The sequence below is a fragment of the Vitis riparia genome, chromosome 2 (assembly GCF_004353265.1).
Source record: "Vitis riparia cultivar Riparia Gloire de Montpellier isolate 1030 chromosome 2, EGFV_Vit.rip_1.0, whole genome shotgun sequence".
NCBI lineage: Eukaryota > Viridiplantae > Streptophyta > Magnoliopsida > Vitales > Vitaceae > Vitis > Vitis riparia.
The window spans coordinates 7301731-7322330 of NC_048432.1; the positions used below are offsets into that span (position 1 = coordinate 7301731).

The 20600-nt window shown below is 32.4% G+C and overlaps 1 protein-coding gene across 1 annotated transcript in view; it reads right to left on the minus strand.

Annotated features, from left to right (window-relative positions):
* The window catches only part of LOC117929931 (putative acyl-activating enzyme 19), a 41950-nt gene that overhangs the window by 14103 nt on the left and 7247 nt on the right, over positions 1 to 20600 (minus strand). The window contains exons 4-7 of the mRNA XM_034850381.1: positions 19746 to 19805; positions 17271 to 17352; positions 13134 to 13198; positions 2688 to 2747 (exon numbers count right to left, since the gene is read on the minus strand). Of these exons, the coding sequence (XP_034706272.1) occupies positions 2688 to 2747; positions 13134 to 13198; positions 17271 to 17352; positions 19746 to 19805 (267 nt within the window). The remainder of the gene's footprint in view (positions 1 to 2687; positions 2748 to 13133; positions 13199 to 17270; positions 17353 to 19745; positions 19806 to 20600) is intronic.

Genomic DNA, 20600 nt, shown 5'->3' on the forward strand with positions numbered 1-20600 from the left:
TTGATATTGTTTATTGGTAATTTTGTTCCGTTTCATTCTGATATAAGATCCTTTTAGATAGTGACTTGCTCCCCATTAAAGATCCAAGGTTCCAAATTATTCAATCGGAACATCATAGATAAGTTTAAATGGTTTAGGTAAAAGCAAGTTAGCTTTTTAAACGGTATGGGTTGGATTGAAAGTTTTAATTTGAGTTTAAACGGTTTAAAAGTCATTTTGAAAATTATTGGAGTGCTTAAGCATTGGCCAAAGTGCTTACGTGCTGAAGCCAATGCTCAAGTGCTTGACTAAGCGCTCAAGGCACTTAAGTGGTGGCTAAGTTCGCTTGAGTGCTCGTTTCGAGCTTGCCAAATTCTGGAAATCATTTATTTAGAAATTTTACTTTTTAATTTTTGGAAAAATTTCATTTTTGATACTCTAGGTCTTTAACCCTACATATACCCTTCCTAAACTCGTTTTAGGGTTGATGCTCTCATTTTGAAAGAACCCTAACTTGCCTTACCATTCCCAAAAGCCCTCAAGGCTTCATCGAACGAATTTTGAGTTGTTAGAAAGGTTTGCATCCCCTCAGAGGTTGAGGCGAATTCACTGGAGCACTCCAGGTGTTGCATCGTGGATGTGAATCGTGATATAGGTGTTGGAGAGTAAGTCTTAAGTAGTATTTGTCAGGTAAAATTGTGTATTATGATCTCATATAGTGAATTTTAGATTTGAAGTCTTAAACCACATGGTATTTTATCTCCACATGTTGTGTGGGGATTTTCCACGTAAAATCCTATTATTCTCTCAGAGGATTAATTAAAATTGAAATATTTAACTCTTGTATTATAATTTTTAAAATTCACTCATTCATCCCCCCTTTGGGTGTTATTCTGCTGGAACATAGGTTATATTTATATATATATATAGTGAATTCTAAACTTTGGAAACTCATATAGGAGAAAATAATCATATGAGAATCTAATCCTCTTAAAATTGGAAGTTTTCTTAAAACTCCTGACACCAATCAACTTAATGTTCTTGGGATTTGTTTAAGTGGATCCTTCTTCTATCCTAGTATTCTTAGAATATTTGAAAGAGTTGGAGAAAACCAAATCTCCTCTTCCATCTGGATATTGAACTATTTGTGCAAAATTTTCTATCCTTTGTTCTATTGTTGGAACAAATCGGTGTAATGCCATGATTATGGAAACTCAATCTCATTCCACAAGATTCTCTTTGGGCTTATAAACTAAGTCTGATTGGTAGAGAATAGTTTCTCCCTTAGACTGGTGCACAATGCTCCGGATTCTACACTTGTGGTCATGCTTTTGTAAGCAAATCTTGTTATGATGGAAACTTGATTGTTTCCTTCCTTGAACTTAAATCCATGAGTCTTAACATGGAGGACAACCGAATCAAGGATGTCGGCATCTCTTAATCTTACTGTGAAGTTAGAGAAACATTGAAAGTAAATAGAACCATCATTTAATCCTGCTTGAACTGCTCCAATAATAGAATCTCGGTAATCAAGATGTCTATCATCCCTTAGACACATGACAATTGAGGTGTTAAAACCTATCCTTGCTAAGGGCTTGGCTTGAATTATGCTGAAGTGTATGAAATTGTAGTCTTTCTTGTGTTTCTCTATGGATTTACTATCCAAGAGTCTTATCACTTGATCATCTTGCTCTAAGCTTATGGTTTGTTCAAGTGTCTTAATGGTGCAGTCTAAGAAAAACTTAAAGGTTCCTTTCTTGTAAATTACTTGATTAGATACCTTTGGTAAAGATTGCATCAGTAAGTTGTTGGCTTAAGATTCTCTAACAACAGTTTTAAGTCAAGTCTACATCGATTGCATGTTTCTTTTCAAGACATGTGATGTCGTAGTAAGATTCCAATTGAAAGCAGTACAGTAATCCGCGAAAAGCAAGATTCTACCGCGAAAGTCAAAAGTGTTATAGTAAAAGGTCATTTTTACTATTCACTATCATGAGTGGTTACTATTCATGCAATAAGTCAAAAGGTCAATAGTGAACCACTTATTGCTTTGATTGTTCAGTTGATTGGTGTCAGAAGTCACACTAACAAGATTTAAAGGAAAAGGTAATCCTTGGAGGACATGATTCCTTAAAGTACATGGTTTGCTACAAACAACTAAGAGCTAATGTGATATTCCACATCAGATAGGGGGGAAAGTTCTTGACGCTATATAAGTATGAACTTCTTTTAACCATGTTGACACATTTTAAGGCTGTGAGGGCCTTTTGGGTTTAAAGTGGACAATATTTACATGATTGAGTGTGGGTTGTTACAAATGGTATCAGAGTCGATCCCCAACCCTGACGTGGGGGTTTGTCTGTTTGGCCCCGTAATCCTGTGGAACACAATGAGGACGTTGTGTTTGCATGAAGGGTGTTTGTGACATTCCACATCGGATATAGGGGAAAATTCCTAGTGCTATATAAATATGGATTCCTTCTAACTATATAGATGCGTTTTAAAGCCGTGAGGGCCTTAACACAATCAATGCATTGGTTAACTATAATAAACATTTTTTCCTTTTGAAAAAAAGAAAAAGAAGAAAATTTTGATCATTATGAAAATTTCCAACCACTGTATGGATTATTTAAAATTATATTGTGTTAGATGCAAACATGCAAATATGTATCTCAAAAGGGGTTGAAACACTGAAAAAAAAGTTTTACCTGAGAAGGAAGTGCATGAGATATGCAAGCTCCAGCAAAGATTGGACCGCCGGTTTTACCCTAAATAAAAAAGAGAGTGGATAAGAAAAAATTGAAGTAATCTGTACGTGTAGTTAATTATGGCTATGAAAATACTAATCTACATATCTTAGTCATCTGGTGATTCCTCGTATTTATAAGAAAATTTGAGAGTTGAAATTAAGCATAACTTCACCATCTATCAAATAACTTTATTTATAGGATTATTAAGAAGAAAAACCATAACCTTATATTAGGATAACAAAGATACACATGCTATCTATATCTTCAATACTCCCTCTTGAGCTAGTTTATAAATATATCAATCAAGCCTAAATTGAACAGAGTACTTTCCAAGGTGGTTTTAGAAAGAGCTTTATTAAAGATGTCAACTAACTCAACTCACAAGTTGTCTAGGTGGGGCCAATTGCTAGTTTTCTCTTAACAAAGTAGCAAGTGACCTGATATGTATAGTTTAATTATGTTGATCCCAACTAATAGATAAAAATAAAAAACTAGGCCAAACTTAACTAATACATGAGCTTGGGTAAGTTTTTTCTAAACTTACAATTGGCCTTGGGTTAAGGGTCAAGCAAGAGCAGAATATCAGAGAGGCTAAGAAAAACAATATTGAAAAATTCCATTGTTGCTTTATAATAATATCCCTTCAAGAATTGAACTTTATCTTCTTACCTTTTGCTTACAGAAGTGACTTATGCTATACTGACATCTTATTTCAAACAAAAGTATACCCTTAGTAGACTAAAATCTTGGACAATTAAAAAAAACGCCCTTAACTTTTCATACAAAAGAAATCAACAACCAAAACAATTCCAATAAAATTAAGTTTCAGATTTTGAATTTTTATTTTTGGCAGTATAATTTTGGATTCAAGAGTTATTTTTATTGCTTTTTTTTTTTTTCTCTTAATTAAGTTATAAAGTATTTCAATTTGTTTAATTGTTTGGATATTTGGCGTATGGAATTTGTAATTTCATACATACATACATACATATATATATAATGTGACATTATTATAATGTTGGTTCCTTAATTTGATATATCACATGACTTTGCCCTTGAATTTGAAAATCTTTCTTGATAATATATGACAAACATTAGCATGTTAAATCTAGAGAATAGTATCAATATGGGTAATTTGCAATATTCTCTTTTCATAAATTTATAAATTTTAAAGATTTGTGTATCAATATGTTTAGATAGTGCTTTCACTTCACATAAAATTATCTCATGCATGCGTTGGATAACTATGAAAGTATTAAATTAAATTTTTCACTTCACATAAAATTATCTCATGCATGTGTTGGATAACTATGAAAGTATTAAATTAAATAAAGGGAAATTCAAAATAAAAAATTATAACTTTGAATTATATTATTATAAATAATTTTTATTCCCTAAAAGATAGGCAACACAAGTTTGATGAAAAAGATATTTCATCTTTTAAGTGTGTACATACCTGTTTTCTTCTTCTTTCTTCTTTTCATATTTATGCCATATTTGATTAGAGAGGAAACAGAGATGATTCTTTCCACCAATTCTTATAGATACTATATTTGTTTTATCGTGAATTTTATTTTATATTATAAATTATATTACGATACATATTTTATAGAAGTTTGGTTCATGCTTAATAGTCTAGCCCCTTAAAAACGAAAATTTCTAGATTTGTGTCATACTCAATAGGTAAATTCCATGGGCTTTAATTTTAGGCTATATGCTAGAAACAAAAAATTAATTAATTAATTAATTAATAATAGTAATAATTTTTTTTATAAATAATGGAATGTATTAATTAGCACAAATAGCACACAAAAGTACATAGGTCCCATCTCCTTAGAATGCAATTGTTGTTTTAGTTTTTAAAAGAGAAAGAAATAATTAATAGAGAAGTATGTAAATAAATAAATCAGTATTTAGGCGAATCTAGAGTCCATAAATCTTAAATCTAGAGTTATTTTGATGTAGATTTGAGAAAAAGAAATTAACCCTAGGATGAAAGTTTGGATATGGTGGAAATATCCTGTGGGTTTGCATTTTACTTTTTAAAGAGTTAAAAAAAGGGTTGCAATAGTAAGATCAAATCTCATGCCCATTGATGTCTTGTTGTTATGGGTGAATCCATGTGGAGACTATAGGACTATTGTAGTGAACATTGTGAAGAGTGCAATGTGGTTATATGCTAAATGTGGTTATGAGAATTTTTGTAGTGTGTATTGAGATTGGAAAATAATAGGATGTTTGGAAGTAGTAGGTATTGTTTTAAAGGATTGTAGGTTGCAAAGGTGTTTTTGGTGTGGTATTAAACATAGGGGAATTTGGTATGGGCATCCATGCAATTTCTGTATATAATAAGTTTTCTTTTATAAGATTGCACCTTCGTTGTATTGAAGAATTAATCATAATAAAAAGTTAAATAAATTTTAGATGGTTGGATGCTAGAAAAAAAGTAGGCTAAAATTCCTTAGGGGAGAAATTTGGACGACTCTCTAAGAAAATAAAGTCAAGTCGACCTAAGTAATGGAAATTGAATATTTCCCTAGATGAATTAATTCATCTAATTTTGACATAGGGTTAAATAATAAACAAATATATACTTCAGTATAATGATTATTAAACAAATGATTAATAGGAAAAGTCTGCAACTTTGTTTCTTTGGGATTATCCAACTTATATAAGTGAATTATGTGAAAATATATATTTTTTTGTCATAAATTATCAATTATATTTTTGTAAATTCTGAAAAATATTTAAATAAGTTTAAAATTTTGAAATTGGGAATCACTTTTTTATTTGATTGTATTTTGACTTACATGGGCATTCTGGTTATCTGTTTTCAATCAACAAGGGAAAAGATGTTGATTTTTGTTACCCTTGGTGTGGGTAATGATGATCTAAAAACCTAGTTTGTAGGGAATGGTATACTATTAGATTGGTTTTAGTTTCGCCCACTAACATATAAGGAATACTAAGCCACTTCTGTAAATCCCACTATGATGAATAATACTTCTGTTAACAATTAATTTTTTTTTAATATATGCAAATTTATTGAAATATTCAATTTGAGACTGTTTTGATAATAGCAAATGTAATACAAGTTTATTTTGTATGTTTGTACTCGTGTTACAAACAAACATTCCCTATTTCATTTTTGAAAAATAAACTTACTTGATCTCTACCCCTTAGTGGGCTTTCGAACGCACTCTTATTAAATGTTTTCAAGTAAACTTGATTCTAGGTAGGAAGAGCTCAAGAAATTCCTTTATTTCTTTAGCTATGTGTTGAAGATTGTTATAGTTGTAATATACAGCTATGTAAGTTATATAACTGTATATATATAGCGGTGTGTATATTTGTGCATATAATCCTTGATTTGAAGGGATTCTTCCTTATTCTTTCTTTTCTGTTGTTGTATATATTTTTTTTTTTATAAGTAAGCACACATATATTAGCAAAGGCAAACGCCGCAAAGTACACAGGGAGTATACGAGGCGACGACGGCCTCACAACAAAGGACCAAAAAACAAACAAAAAACCCACCAGCCCTCAACTGGAGGCTAGCCACTCCAGGAAACCTATAAGGGAGCGAGACTCCGCACCATTATACAACTTTGCCCACCCCCACAAATTACAAACAAAAGAATATTTAAATTTCTGTATAGCTAGCTCCCCCCCCCCCTAAATGCTAATCTATTGCTTTCTTTCCACACCGTCCAAAAAATAAATAACGGTATGGATCTCCAAATTCTCTTCCTCTTTTTACCTACAAAAGAGCCCTTCCAGCTGATAATCACCTCCTTTACAGTTTCTGGAAAAACCCACTGGGCTCCAAACAGGCTAAGAACCATCCCCCACAACACACTAGCCACTGTACAATGAATAAGATGATTTACATTTTCCTCATCACTACCACATAGGTAACACCGGTTTGGCATCTGCCATCCTCTCTTTTGAAGCCTATCAATAGTAAGAACCCTCCCCCAACAACAAAAGAAATATAAGTCACTTTTATCTATCCTTATTCCATGTATTATACTTTATGAGCATTCTTGTTCATATCTTTTGCATTGTACGTGACTTAGGTGCATTAGGAGTTGCACAGGAGATTTAAGTCATGGGTTTCTTGAAAATAGATGACTTGTTCACAGTCGGTTCATAGGCCTAGGCAACCCATTAGAGGGTGTAGTGCACCACCTCCTAATTGGAGGGATGACTGGTCTTGGCTATTGAGATGAGTTTCCTATGGTGAGTGCACTAGTGTGTATGGTTGCACATTGGACAAGACCTATGGTAATTTATGACTTAAGGCTATCAAGTAGTCATAATTCCACCAAGTTGCTTCATTGTGTTGTCTCTCAACCTTGAGAGAATATTAAGCTTGTGTTGAAATTAATAGTGGCTTTGACCTATGGGTGAGATCGTAAGCTGATCATATATTCCCTATGGATTAGGTTATTGTTGATGGAAGCCGGTAGCAATAGATATTCTCAATAGAGGCACCATGATATATCTTAGGATCGAGACAGTGTGTCCTCTTGGGTGTGTTCATGGAAACTATGACCATAGTAGTTCCTTTAATGGAACTTGACATAGGCTCTTTGAGAGCCAAGACATGTCAATTGAATACATAATAGGAGGATCTATAACTCAAGGATGGTAGAAGTAGTCTTGAAAGGCTGATAACTTTCACTTTGTTAAACTATGGACACCAGTTCATAGGAAGACTGAACACAAGGGATAGAAGGTCACGGACCTGACACATAGTGTCTCGTTGTTATTTACATAGGATACTAGAGTTCACTTGATTCTCTGTAGTGGCATATTGAATCAACTTTAGAATTGGATCATGAGGGAGCCAGTACTCCTGTGGGTCCTAGTGGTCCCCGCTTAAACCTCATATACCTTATTGGCATGGATTATGAAGGTCGTATTAGTTAGAGGTTCACTTTTGTGCATAAGGGCGCTTTGGTAATTACACAAGGTTGTATAGGAGTAAGTAAACAAGGTCTCTGAATTGGACTAATTGATTAATTAGTAAGCTCTATTGGGTTAATTAATCAATTATGACCCATTTTGGACTAGATTAAATGACCCAAGCTCATATGGGCTCAAGTCACTTAAGCCCAATTAGGAACCTTATAAATACCCCATAGGGATTAGGGTTTCCATAACTTTTGTTTTCCATCATCCAGAGAGAAAGAGAGTCATAGTCTTCACCCTCCTTTCCTCCCCACCGGAAGTATGCCAAGATCAAGGTTCAAGTCATCGGGCAAAAGACTTCGGTTTACAAGACTTCTACGATTTCGATCTTCATATTCACCATGTGGATTTGATTCGGGAACATTCGAATCTCAGGTATGGTTTTCGTTAACACTTTCTGAATCCTTTTAAAGTATAAAAATGCTATTTTTCCATTGTGCATAGGATTTAGAAAAAGCTTAGGATAGTTGTGCATGTTTTTAACTTGATTCGGGCTTGGAAAACGGAGAGATTCGGGTTTTTCCCATCACGAATATGTTCCGATTTTATGAAACTTATGGCAAGAGTTGAATCACTTGATCACCATTTTTTTTCTTCTTAACAACCTTCTTTACCACTATTATGGCTCTTTGTTTTATTGTCCACTATGTCAAAGATCTTATAAAATCTAACCTCAAAACACTAAGTAACCACCTTCTAGTGACTGTCAAAAGCTTCAACCCTCATTTAGACTTGATACACGAAACTATTTAATATGATCTCAACATGTACACACGTTCTTAAAGGGAAAAGGAAAGTTCAATCCCTTGATTGGACTAATGTTGAGTGAAGATGATACTAAATTTGTTACCTTGAATGAGGACTCAATGGTCACGTCTTGATTATGGAACATAATGCAACCCAAAATTAATAGAGTGTGTATGTTCTTGACCAAGGAAAAAAATGTAAGAGGTAATGAAACCGACCTATTCGAAAGTCCAAGATGTTAAATTTACGAGGTAAAGGCCAAGATTCACTCTACAAAGCAAGGCATTTTATTTGTAATTGAGTACTATAATGTAATTAAAGGATTGTGATTAGAAACTAACTATTATCAAAATCTTAGAATAAGATAGTGAGGATGTTGCTTTGTTTCTCAAGTTTATTGAAAGAGAGAATATTTGAATTCCTTGTTAGAGTTAACATGGAATACAATCAAGTGTGTATTCAAGTACTTGGGAAGGAATCATGAACATGCTTGAATGAGGTATTCTCAGTCATAAGAGTTGAAGAAGGGAGGAGTCTAATTCCAAGAACAAATTCTTATAGAGGAGAGGTATCCAAGTGGCAAAGTAACAAGGTCAACCCTTGATGAGGTAGCCCTTTACATTGAAGGGTTGTTTTGACTATGATTAGTCCAATCCCTAGAACAAATTCTTATAGAGGAGAGGTATCCAGGTGACTAAGTAACAAGAGGGGTGAGGGGAAGAACAAATATTTATATAAGCGGCAGTAAAAAAGGCACAAATCAACTACATAGCTTTGTGGTAACTAAGGTTCCCTTGTAAATCAAAGGGGAATGGATCAAAACATCATGAGTGAAGATTTCCTTTTTTCCAAGTTCAAGGGGAGCATTCGCTCTTCCTAGACCTTATATGGCTCTACCTCTTTGTAAGAATGGTCGAAACTGGAACTAACAACAATCTAAATAGCAAGGAGGCTAAGGAAATATGACATTTTTGGAGGAGAAACCCAATGGTGAGAATTCTAATCGCTCGACATTTGAGAGACTCAAAAAAGGAAGATATTCAAAGATTTCAAAGTTTCCTCACCTCTTTAGATAAGACCAACGCATCATGCTCCTTAGTCAAATTAGGTAAGTACCCCATAACTAGCTCTTTTAGTGCCTCCAAAGATTGTTGCCATGGAAATTGGGTTAGATTGAGGTGCTAGAGACCACATGACTGACAACTTTCATCATTTCTCGTCTTACAACCCATGTCCTATTAAAAAAAAAAAGTTGATTGTTGTTTAGCTAATGTGGTCGGGACAAAGGACTAGTCCTTACCACGACTCTTTCCTTAATATATGTACTATATATTCCTATACTCCCTACAAATCTCTGGTCAATCCCCTAAGTTATCAAAGATTCAAATTGTAACATTGTGTTTTGCAAAGTAGTTTCTAATAAAAAATATAAAAATTAAATAAAAAATGAAAAGTAACATTTTTCTCATCTCATTGTGTTTTCCAAGACCTTAATATAGTGATGATGATTGGTCATACTATAGAATAGGAAAGACTCAATTAACTTGATGTTTGGAGTGACAATGGCAATAGTCGCATACCTTTATCTTATCTTTCAAGTTTTCCATTAAAAAAAAAATAATAAATAAAAAAAACCAAATCTGGCTACATCATTTACATTTAGTTGCCTTTTCTTTGTTAAAAACTATATTTCCTTTGTTATTTTAAAATTTGTATCTTAACAATTTTTATTATTAAATTTGTCACTTAACCAAACATCATCATATTGCTTTTCCTTTAAACAACAATAGATCATCTTAGCCTTTTACATTAACTCATTCTAATGTTTTGAAACCCTCTCGCATTCCAAATATCAGTGAAGCTCGTTAGTTTGTTTCTTTTATTTATGATTGTTCTAGTGTCACTTGGTTATGCCTTTTAAAAAACAAATTCGATGCTAGTTCTATTTGCTCTCCTTTTCATAAGATGATTTATATCCAATTTGATGTTCAAATAAAGAACATCAAATATGACAAAGGAAAAAAATACTTTAATCAAACCCTATCCTCTTACCTAGATAGAGAAAGAATAAAACACAACTCATCATGTCAAGATACTCATCAAAATAGAGTTTCCAAAAGAAAAAATTGTTACCTTCTTGAGGTATCCCATGCCTTGTTATTTAAGCAGTTGCATTAACTACTACTTAATCAGTTGTTACTTTTGGAAGTGTTGGGAAATAAAGCCCAAACAAATACTCATCGACTTCTTTCCTGATTTTCATAGGTTTAGCAAAATCCTATCTAATGTATTTGGACATGTCTCCTTTGTCCAAATTGATGCTCAAAGTAGTGAACTTGATCCTCAAGCTCTTAAATGCGTCTTTATTGGTTATTCACCAACAAAGAAGGGGTACAAATGTTATTACCCTACTTCCATGAAATTTTTCATTTTGATGGAAGCTACTTTTATTGAAAACCGGCCTTCTTTACTAATCCTCATCTTTAGGGGGAGTCTCTATCATTAAATAGATATGAGGCTGCTAGAGTTTCCCCAATCTACCATTCGCCCCCTTCCATAGTTATCAGATGTACTCATACAAGGTCTAACACTTCTAAACCTGAGGATAAGGATGAGGATGAGAGGAAAGGTAGCATTACTATTGTGCCACTACGAGTCTACTCAAGGAGAAGATTATGGAATCTTGTTATAGTGCAAAACCAAGAGGCACTTAAGAATGTGAATTGGAGGAAAGCTATGGGAAAGGAGACGAGTGCTCTTTGAAAAAACAAGATATGGGCAACTATTGAATTACCTAAAGGGAATAAACCAATGGGATGTAAATGGGTGTTTACTGTAAAATATAAGGTAAATGGAACCTTGGAGAGATACAAAGCTAGACTTATAGTTAAAGGCTACACTCGGGCATATAAAGTGGACCATTAAGAAATCTTTGCTCTAATAGCAAAGATGAGAAGAAGATATCTTGGTTTGGAAAGAAGGTAGGAAGTGGCCTTTCAGTGTAAAGCCGTACCACAATTCTTTGAGTGTTAAATCTAGAATGGAGTTCCCAACTTAGGAAAAATGGGGTTCTCACGCTCCTTTGATATCTTGTTTCACTTGGGAAGTAGTTTAGGGGAAGATTTTAACTATTGACATGTTAATGAAGATGGGGTAGTCGACAATTAATAGATGTAGTCTTTGCAAAGAGAGAAGAATATATCTTGATTCACTGTAAGAGGACAATGGTCATAAATGTTTCTCCTAGAAATCTTTCACTCTCAAATGGGTATTTCCAGCAACTTTGAGAAACTTGCTTCCTAAGAGGAAGTTTAAGGGACTAATAAGAAGAGACATCATGTTTGGTGAGTGGCTCCCCTACATTTGGAAAGAGCGCAACTGCTAAATCTTTAATAATGAAAAGCTCACAAATAAAATGTTAAAGGTAAACCTTATTAGAGCCCTCTTGGAATGGACAAGCGCTTCGCTAGATTTGGGAATTTTTTCAATACTTGATATCCTATATAGTCTTAGCTGCAAGTAGTTGTGGTTGTTTGCTACTAGTTTTTCTTTGTTTCTTTTTTCTTTTTTTTTTAGTGCTCTTATAAGATTTACATTGTTTGCTTATAATAAATAAATAAATAAATAAATAAATCTTTGCTCTGATAGAAAAGATGAATACTATACAGGTATTATTGTCATTAATAGCTAATCTTTGCTGGTCTTTGTAACAATTTGATGTTAAGAATGTCTTCTTGCATGATGGATTAGAAGAAATGGTCTACCTGGAAACACTTCCAAGGTTTAATGATGGATCCAAGGCTAATGAAGTGTAGAGACTACAAAAGACATTACACAGCCTAAGTCCAATAAAGTATGGAGACCACAAAAGACATTATATGGCTTAAAACAATCTCATAGAGCATGGTTTGCAAGATTTACTAAATTTATAGGTAATTGCAAGTTTCAACAGAACCAAGGGGGATCATACTCTCTTTATCAAATAATCAACAACTAGTAAAATCACAACCTTAATTGTTAAGTTGTGTGGAGCCTAATTATATTATACACTCTTCCCCGTTACAATTTGGGGGGCAGGGGGGAGGTTTTATGGTAGGCTAATTTTCGCTTACCTTAATTTTTAAGGGGTATAGTTGCATATTTCCTGTTTGATTTTTCTTGATTTTAAGGTAGAGAATTTTTAGGAAGTAGTCCACTTCCTTAATGTAATTTAGTTTCTTAATTTTGTAGTATTGTACATTATAAATACAATATCATTTTGTTAGAAATGCAAGGAATAAAATCATTCTTTTCCACATATCTACACTCGACTTCTAAATTGTAATAAACTATTATTGACTATTTTTTACTTCTCCATGAAACCAAAGTTTTAAAAACTTTCACTTAGTATAAAAATGAGACAACGGATTAACTAGATTAAACATGAGCCAAAATACGAGAAATGTTCTTTAGGAGACTTCCCACAATCCTTGATGTTTAGTGGAGATTAGATAGGCTCACAAGTATATGGTTTTGTTGGATGAATTTGGTTGTAATTCCTTTATTTCTAGTTTTATTTTAAAAAAAATAGATGATTCTTCTTGTACCTTTTGTTTCCTTTGTAATACACTGAAAATTTTGTTTCTTATTCAAGAAAGATTAAAATAAAACTAGCAACAAAGTAGCATGCTAGATCCATACCTTCCAAACAATAGATCCACTAGAATCAAATGCAAGAACATGCCCATCCACCAAGCAACAAATGACTGCACAAAAAGAAAAAGAAAATAAATAAATAAATAAACCAATGAAAGGAAAAACACGCATTCGCACATGTGCGCTTTCACACACACGCACACCCCAATATGCTAACAAAAGAAATTGACTTCAAATACATAGATAACAAAGTGTGCAATACATAAGCATATGCAGTGTTTGTGTGTTTGTGAATGCACACCGAAATAGAACTAGAAATTTAGTCTAGAGGAGGCACCCTTCACAATTTTTATTTTTTATTTTTTTTTATCAGAAACAAAGAAATATATATTAATAGTAGAAAATATACAAGAAAAGGATGAGAGGTTCTTCCCTCAAAACACACAAACTGATCAAAGTAAGAATACACCCCTTTAAAGAAAACTATATACAAAGATAATCTCCAACTAACTCAAATTTTTGAATCACAAACCGCAGTCTAGTTAAGTTGTAAATCCCATAACATCCCTTCCGATCTCCCCTTATCCTTAAAAATCCTAACGTTTCTCTCTTCCCACACAATCCACAACAAAGTGAGGCAAGCGATTTGCCAAAGTGTCTTGCCTTTAATTGAATTCCCCAAACCTTTAAATGCAATAATCATCATGTCCTCAATATTCCTTGGTGGAATCCAATCCAACCCAACTAGATTGAAGAGCTTATGCCAAAGCCCAATAGTTAAAGAGCAATGAAGAAAAATGTGATCAATCGATTCTCCATTTCCTTTGTGCATAGAATGCACCCTTCACAATATTAGTAACATAAAAAAATTAAAATGAATGAAAAATATGATAATTTAAAATTAATTCATGATACTTTTATTCAATAATTGATCAGTATTGTCTATAAGATTTTATATTTAAATTGTCACATTATCAAAGTTACTAAGTATGTTTTTCTTTATATGTATATATGTATAATGAAAAATACATTTAATGATTGATTGACTTTTATTTGATTGTATCTTAATTTTAAGAAAATTAGTAATTTCATTAGGGAATATAGTATTAGATTTTATTTTTTTAATAATACTATCTAAAAGGCTAATAAAGAGGGGTAAATGTAAATAATAAGAAGAAATTTCATTTTTTTTATAAAAAAAAAAAGGAACAAAAAAGTAACTTCTTTTTTGAAAAAAAAAAAAAAACAAAAGTGTTTGAAACCTTTGAGTTGCATAGTGAAGTTTTTGTTTGATTGAAAAAGATTGATATATGGAGTTGTGAAGTTTTGTTAAACAATTTAATGCAAGAAAGGCTTTGGTAAGAGAGTTATACCTTGATGAAGCACTCATGCGAGGGGAGAGAAAAGAAAGCCTAGCTAACAAAAAGAGAGGTTAGAAGTAGGTACATGGAAAATGTTAATGATGATAATTGTGTATATGTCTATTATAACTGAGGGACCTTTCATAGTAAAGTACTTCACTCTCCATAGGGACCCAAATCTCAAGGTGTTAACTAATATCGAGTAATCAAGGTTATTCAACCAACAATAGGAATTGAACCAAAGGCTCTGCGCCTCACCACACATCCTAGTACTCACCCTAACTAATTGGACACCTTGGTAGGCCATTGATGATGATGATAACAATATGCATGCTATTTTTGTGATTACTATTACTACTAGCACTTATTATTATTACTACTACTATTACTATTATTATTATTATCATCATCATCATTATTATCAATAGCGTAGCCCAAACATTAGGAGAGAGAAGATGTCAGCTAAGGTTTCTCCGTGGTTATATTTTGATGATTACAAAACGAGGTTAATTGATCTTTTGTGTTTTTAAGCTCTTTGATTTTAGTTTTTAAAAAAATCCATCCAATAAACAGCAATATAAAGATCAATCAAAGTAATCATGAGAACATCCAGATATTGAAATCCTTTAGGATGCATTTTTATAAGGTTGATTTGTGCACTATGATTATATTGTATTGCATCTATTTTGAAGCACCTTAACAAATCTTAAAACAAACTTAAATTGATTTTATGGTTTATAAATTAAATGAAAATTATTTAAAGAGAAATCTAAGTTTAAACTAGTTAAGGATATCTTCATAAAGGTTTTTCAAAATAGTAGGGAGTTCATAAAGCCTGATTACACCCTTTATTTTGAGTCAAATTTGAAAAACTTGCAAAATTGAAAGACATGAGGGTACCGCTCGACCACTTGAGTCGATCAATCGAGTTGGTTTAAAGGTGTTTAGCAATGCTAAGTCAATACCACCAGTTGAGCTAGGAAGCTTGACCAGTCGAGGCACCAATCAACTGACCGATATCTCAACCAGCTGAGGTTGTCTCTTTCCCAACTATTACCTGCTGCATCCTATACCAACAACGACTAGTTAACCAACTGACTTGGCAATCAACTAATCAAGCTCTAAAATGTGCCTAACGACTATTTTGTTTGGAACTCAAATATAAGAACTCTAAACCCCATTTATTACCAAGAAAGCATCCTGATTTAACTGTTCATTGAATCCAAGAGCTATTTCACTCATCTTTTGAGTGCTTTGATCCAAAATTTGCATGCCCCTAGTGCACCTACTTCAATTCTAGCTTCCCATTGTAATTGTTGAGACAATTTATTGCTAGGATACTATTCATTTACTTTCTTTAATTGTAAACCATGAGATGAGGTATCTATTGAGAGTTAAAGTATTGAAGGAACAAAAAATCCAAGAGTAAAGAGAATAAAGCTTGGTTTGAAGCCTTATTGATCAAAAAAAAAAAAAAAAAAACTTGGTTTGAAGCCTTGAAGTTAGTGGAACACTCAGCTTGGATTTGAGCTTGAGGAAAGTGGAAATAGGTCGAAATTACATTGAACCACTATAAAACTTGATTGTATTTCTCTTCCATATCGTTATTTACTTTTTATTGTTCGTATTATTGCTTCAATTCTCATTTGTATTCATAATAGTTAAAATTTGTTAAAATTGACCAACATCCAATTAGAACCTAGGTTGGATTAGTTGAAGTCTTAACATAAAATGGTCTACTTAAATAGGATGATAATATTATTATTCTCATAGGCTTTATGAGGGATTTATACCTGGATTAAGCACCTAAGGTATTTTCATAGTTGGTTAGGTTTACTTTGTATTTTGGAGCTTACTACTTACCTTTTGTTTAGTTTTTCTAGAGGATTCCTCATCCATCTTGTACCTTTTGATGCCAAACATAATTTATAACATTGTGATTGTTTTAAAGTCTACATGCATCACATGAGTAGTGCTACTAATAGAATAATCAGAATGTCATTGTTGTCGTTATTGTTGTTGTTGTTGTTGTTATTATTATTACTATTTTGCACGCTGCATGTGTGGGGTGAGCATAGAACATAGTGATTGTTTTAAAGTCTACATGCATCACATAAATAGTGCTACTTAATAGTATCATTATGATCATGATTATGATTATTATTATAATTATTATGATTATCATATGATTACCATTATTATTGTTATTATTATTGTAGGCTTATTGAAGGAGCTATACTCCAACGAAGCACTCAAGAAGAAAGCCTAACAAAAGAAATAGGTTAGAGGTAGATTAGGTGCACAAAAATACAATAGTTGGTCAAGCAACCTAGGTAGGATAGAAGAAAGCCTAGCTAACAAAAGAAGTTGCCACCTATGAATGTAGGTAATATGTGCAAACACAGATATATATATATATATATATATTAAATAATAAACACTATTTGAAATAACTTCAATGAAAGTTTTTAATTTTTGTTACTTTTTAAATTGTTTAAATAGAAAATGTGTACACCACGTAAAATCTAAAATTTAGCTTATTGGACATAGTTTATTTATTTTTCTATTTTTTTCTTTTTCTTTTGTTTTTCCTTGGTGGAAATAAGTTTTTTAAGCAAAGGAGCAAGGGGCATGAGAACTTACTGGCCCCAAGGTGGCTCTAACATTTTGTTTGTGTTGTCAACACATAACATTAGGAGAAAAACTTGTTCCCCAAAAGATCATTTAGAAATATTTTAATCATTTAAATGTTTTCTAACACCTTCCAATGATTATTATGGACATATATAAAGATTAAAGGTGATATAACTAATATAATTACCATTTCCATTAGAACTAATGGAGAGAGATCCGAACACTGGAACATTCAATTCATGCAGCCACAAAGTACAAAATGGTTGAACCTGCATCGATAGAACATTGGCCAATAATTAAACACCATTGAAACAATTCAAAATTGTAAAGGTGAATCATAACATGGTTGACAAAGGTCTTTACGTTGAAATTCTACCACATGTTCTTAATAATCTTGGGAAATCTAATTCTTTATGATTTTATATCTTTCCTTATATGTATTCTATTCTAAATTGCAATGATCCTATAAATATATAAGTTGTCTAACATGCAAAATATCTTTGCATCCGCTTAAGGAGAGTGTTGAAATCCTACCATATGAAGTTCCTAATAATCTTAGGAAATCTCCATAATCTTAGGTAATCTTATTTTATATGATTTTGTATCCTTCTCTGTATGTATTCTATCCTAAATTGTTGTGATGCTATAAATATATAGGTTGTCATTGACCCTAGAATTATGTGTAGACAAAATATGTAATTTCCTATAATATACTACAAATTGTGTATATTGCCTATGTAATCTTAATTATTTAACATCAATAAAAATTAGTTTCCCAACACTTTCAAACATAGTATGTTTAGGATGGGGAAAGAAATGCTACAAGGAATATAAAAATATAATTTAGCTTTTCTTAAACAAGTCAATTAAATTCACCCTCCCCCCTCAAGAGAAAAAAAAGGAATTAAAAGTATTTTGTTAATGCATACAACAAAATTCCCTATGCAAATCTACTCCAAAAGAGATAACATGGAAGCTTAAATTTGGCATTTCAAGCTTAAGAACAATTGATAAGCATGATCAGGCTTCATTTCAAAAAAATAGGAGAGACCCTTATTTCTAGGTAAAAACCAATTAGTTATGTCCATCTTGTACTTGTAGAATGCATGCCGCTTAGAGTAGCTTTGCTGATGGCAAAGCATAATATGTTAAGATGCTTTTAACAAGAAAGAGCATCTTCTAGGTTGCATTTCAATTTTGAGATGACTAATGATGTTAGAAAGGTAGCATAAGGGTTTTCCGTGAATCTAAACAAAGTGAGTTGTCTTCTAAAGAGCAGCTGATGGTTGAATGATGGTGTCAAAAAAGCAGCTAATGAAAAACGAACAATTACAAGGCTTGGAAAAATACAAGGATGAGGAAAGTTTAGAGACATGGTTGGACAATAAGTAAAGAAAGTGCAATGAGACTAAATTAAGGCATAAGGTGATTGCCATTGCAAGTTAAACATGAAGGATATAAGGCAAGATGTATAAGAATTTTCTTGGATAAAAGAAATAAAGTAGAGAGCTAGGTAATGCTAATGAAAAACATAGAGTTTGAGCAAAAGAGGAAAAATAAAAGGGCGAAAGGGTTGTTATAAAGTTATATGTTGAAAAAGTGTAAGGCACCTAAGTCTTAAACAAAATGATTAAGAAATTATAAAATAATGGTGTAACAATGTTAAAACATATGAAGTTAATTGTGGTTAAAAAAAAAAGATGAAAATGGAAAGGCTATGTTATGCCTGATACTATCCCAATTGAGGTTTCAAACCATTTCAAGAAATAGAGGTATGTAGTGCCACTAACTTGCTTCGCAAGAGTATACAAACTAAGAAAAGTGCTAAATGTATGGAGGGAATGGATTTCAATGCCTATAAATATAAGAACAAAAGAGATATTCCAAGTTGCACATATAAACACGGAATCAAAGTTGTGAGTGATACAATGAGACCATTGTAAAGAGTAAATGAGAAAAAAGACTAAACAACCTCAAACACCTATGAGTCAAATAAAAGGGGATGACATCAATTTATTCTTCCAAAACAAGCTCTGTCTCCAAGTATTGATGTTCAACCAAGAAATATATGATCTTTAGAGAGGAAATAACAGAAGAGAAATGGAAAACAAAAACAGTGTGTAATATGTGCAAATGCTCAACCCAATACTATTCAAATATAACAATATGAGAACAACAACTTTTTTGAAAAGAATCAATATCAATATCAATTTCATAAAATAATTAGCTTCCCATTAAAATCTTTTGTAAATATATGAAAAATCATTCAAGGTTGATATAAATCTTTCGCTATCCTATCAAGGAGGTACAACTATTTAGGAGTGGAATATTTGGAAAGTTGACACCTTTCTTAAGTCCCAAATCCAAACATTATCTGAGTAAGCTATATATTTTGACAAATTTATATAAGAATTTGTAAACACATGTTAGTTTATGAAAGAAAAGCCCTTATTTTTTGAGAAGGCTCAATATTTAGTGCTCTACATTGGCCACATGGATTGAGCAATCAACATCTTTATTATTTTCAAACTCATAAAGAAAAAAAGTACATATTCCTTTGTAAACTAAGTAACTTTTTTCCTTGTTCCACATGATGCCCAAAATACTTTGCAGAAATAACTAGTTTTCAATTCATGGAATTGGTAATTTGCAAATTTTATACCTTCAAAGATATAGCAGTGACACGGCCACTGGTGGATGCAACATATAAAATGTCTCGGGCCTACACATGGAATTGATCAACAATTAAAGAAGTGATTAAAAATAAATAAAAAATCATGGCTCAATTACTTCTCCACAATGCCAACAGAAATGATGCCTCATAAAAAACCCTAGTGTCTACTACTAGAAAGTAATAGAGCAATGGAAAATCATTTGTTACATTTTCAACTTCAATGATTTAAGAAATAAATTAATGTAAAAAAGTAAACAAGATCTTCACTAAGAAAGCTAATAAGAATATTACGTCTATGGTTAAGTGCGGAGCTGAAAGGTAGGGAAAAGTGTCTCAACTATCTAATTTGTGATGATCCTTTTACTCCTTGTCCACTTTTGAACATAATGTTTACAACATCTAGTTTATTCTAAGAGTATTTTGCCAAGTTTTGGACCTTAGTGTAGAAATTGAATAGTTCTTGATTAGGCATTAACCTCTATCAAAAGCACTTGAGGAGTTCCTCATTTCTTCTTTTGGTCATCAGACTAGCTATTAGCCTTTGAAAATAGATGAAACTCCCTTTGCAAGCAACTTTTTTTTTTTCTTTCTTTTTTTTTTTTTTTTTCTTTTTTTATGTTTTCCTCAATTTTTAGGGTTTAGAAGGGTGTTACTTTCATGATACCTTCCAGATAGGTAACCTGACCTCCGGACTTAAACTCGGGTTTTCAAAGACACGTTTTTCCAAAAATAAGCAGTCATTTTTTTAGGGTTTTATTTCTTATTTTATTTTCTCTTTAAAAATAAAAATAAATGACAACTCCAATTTTAATCAGTTTCTCACTAAGAAAACAAGTCTTGTTG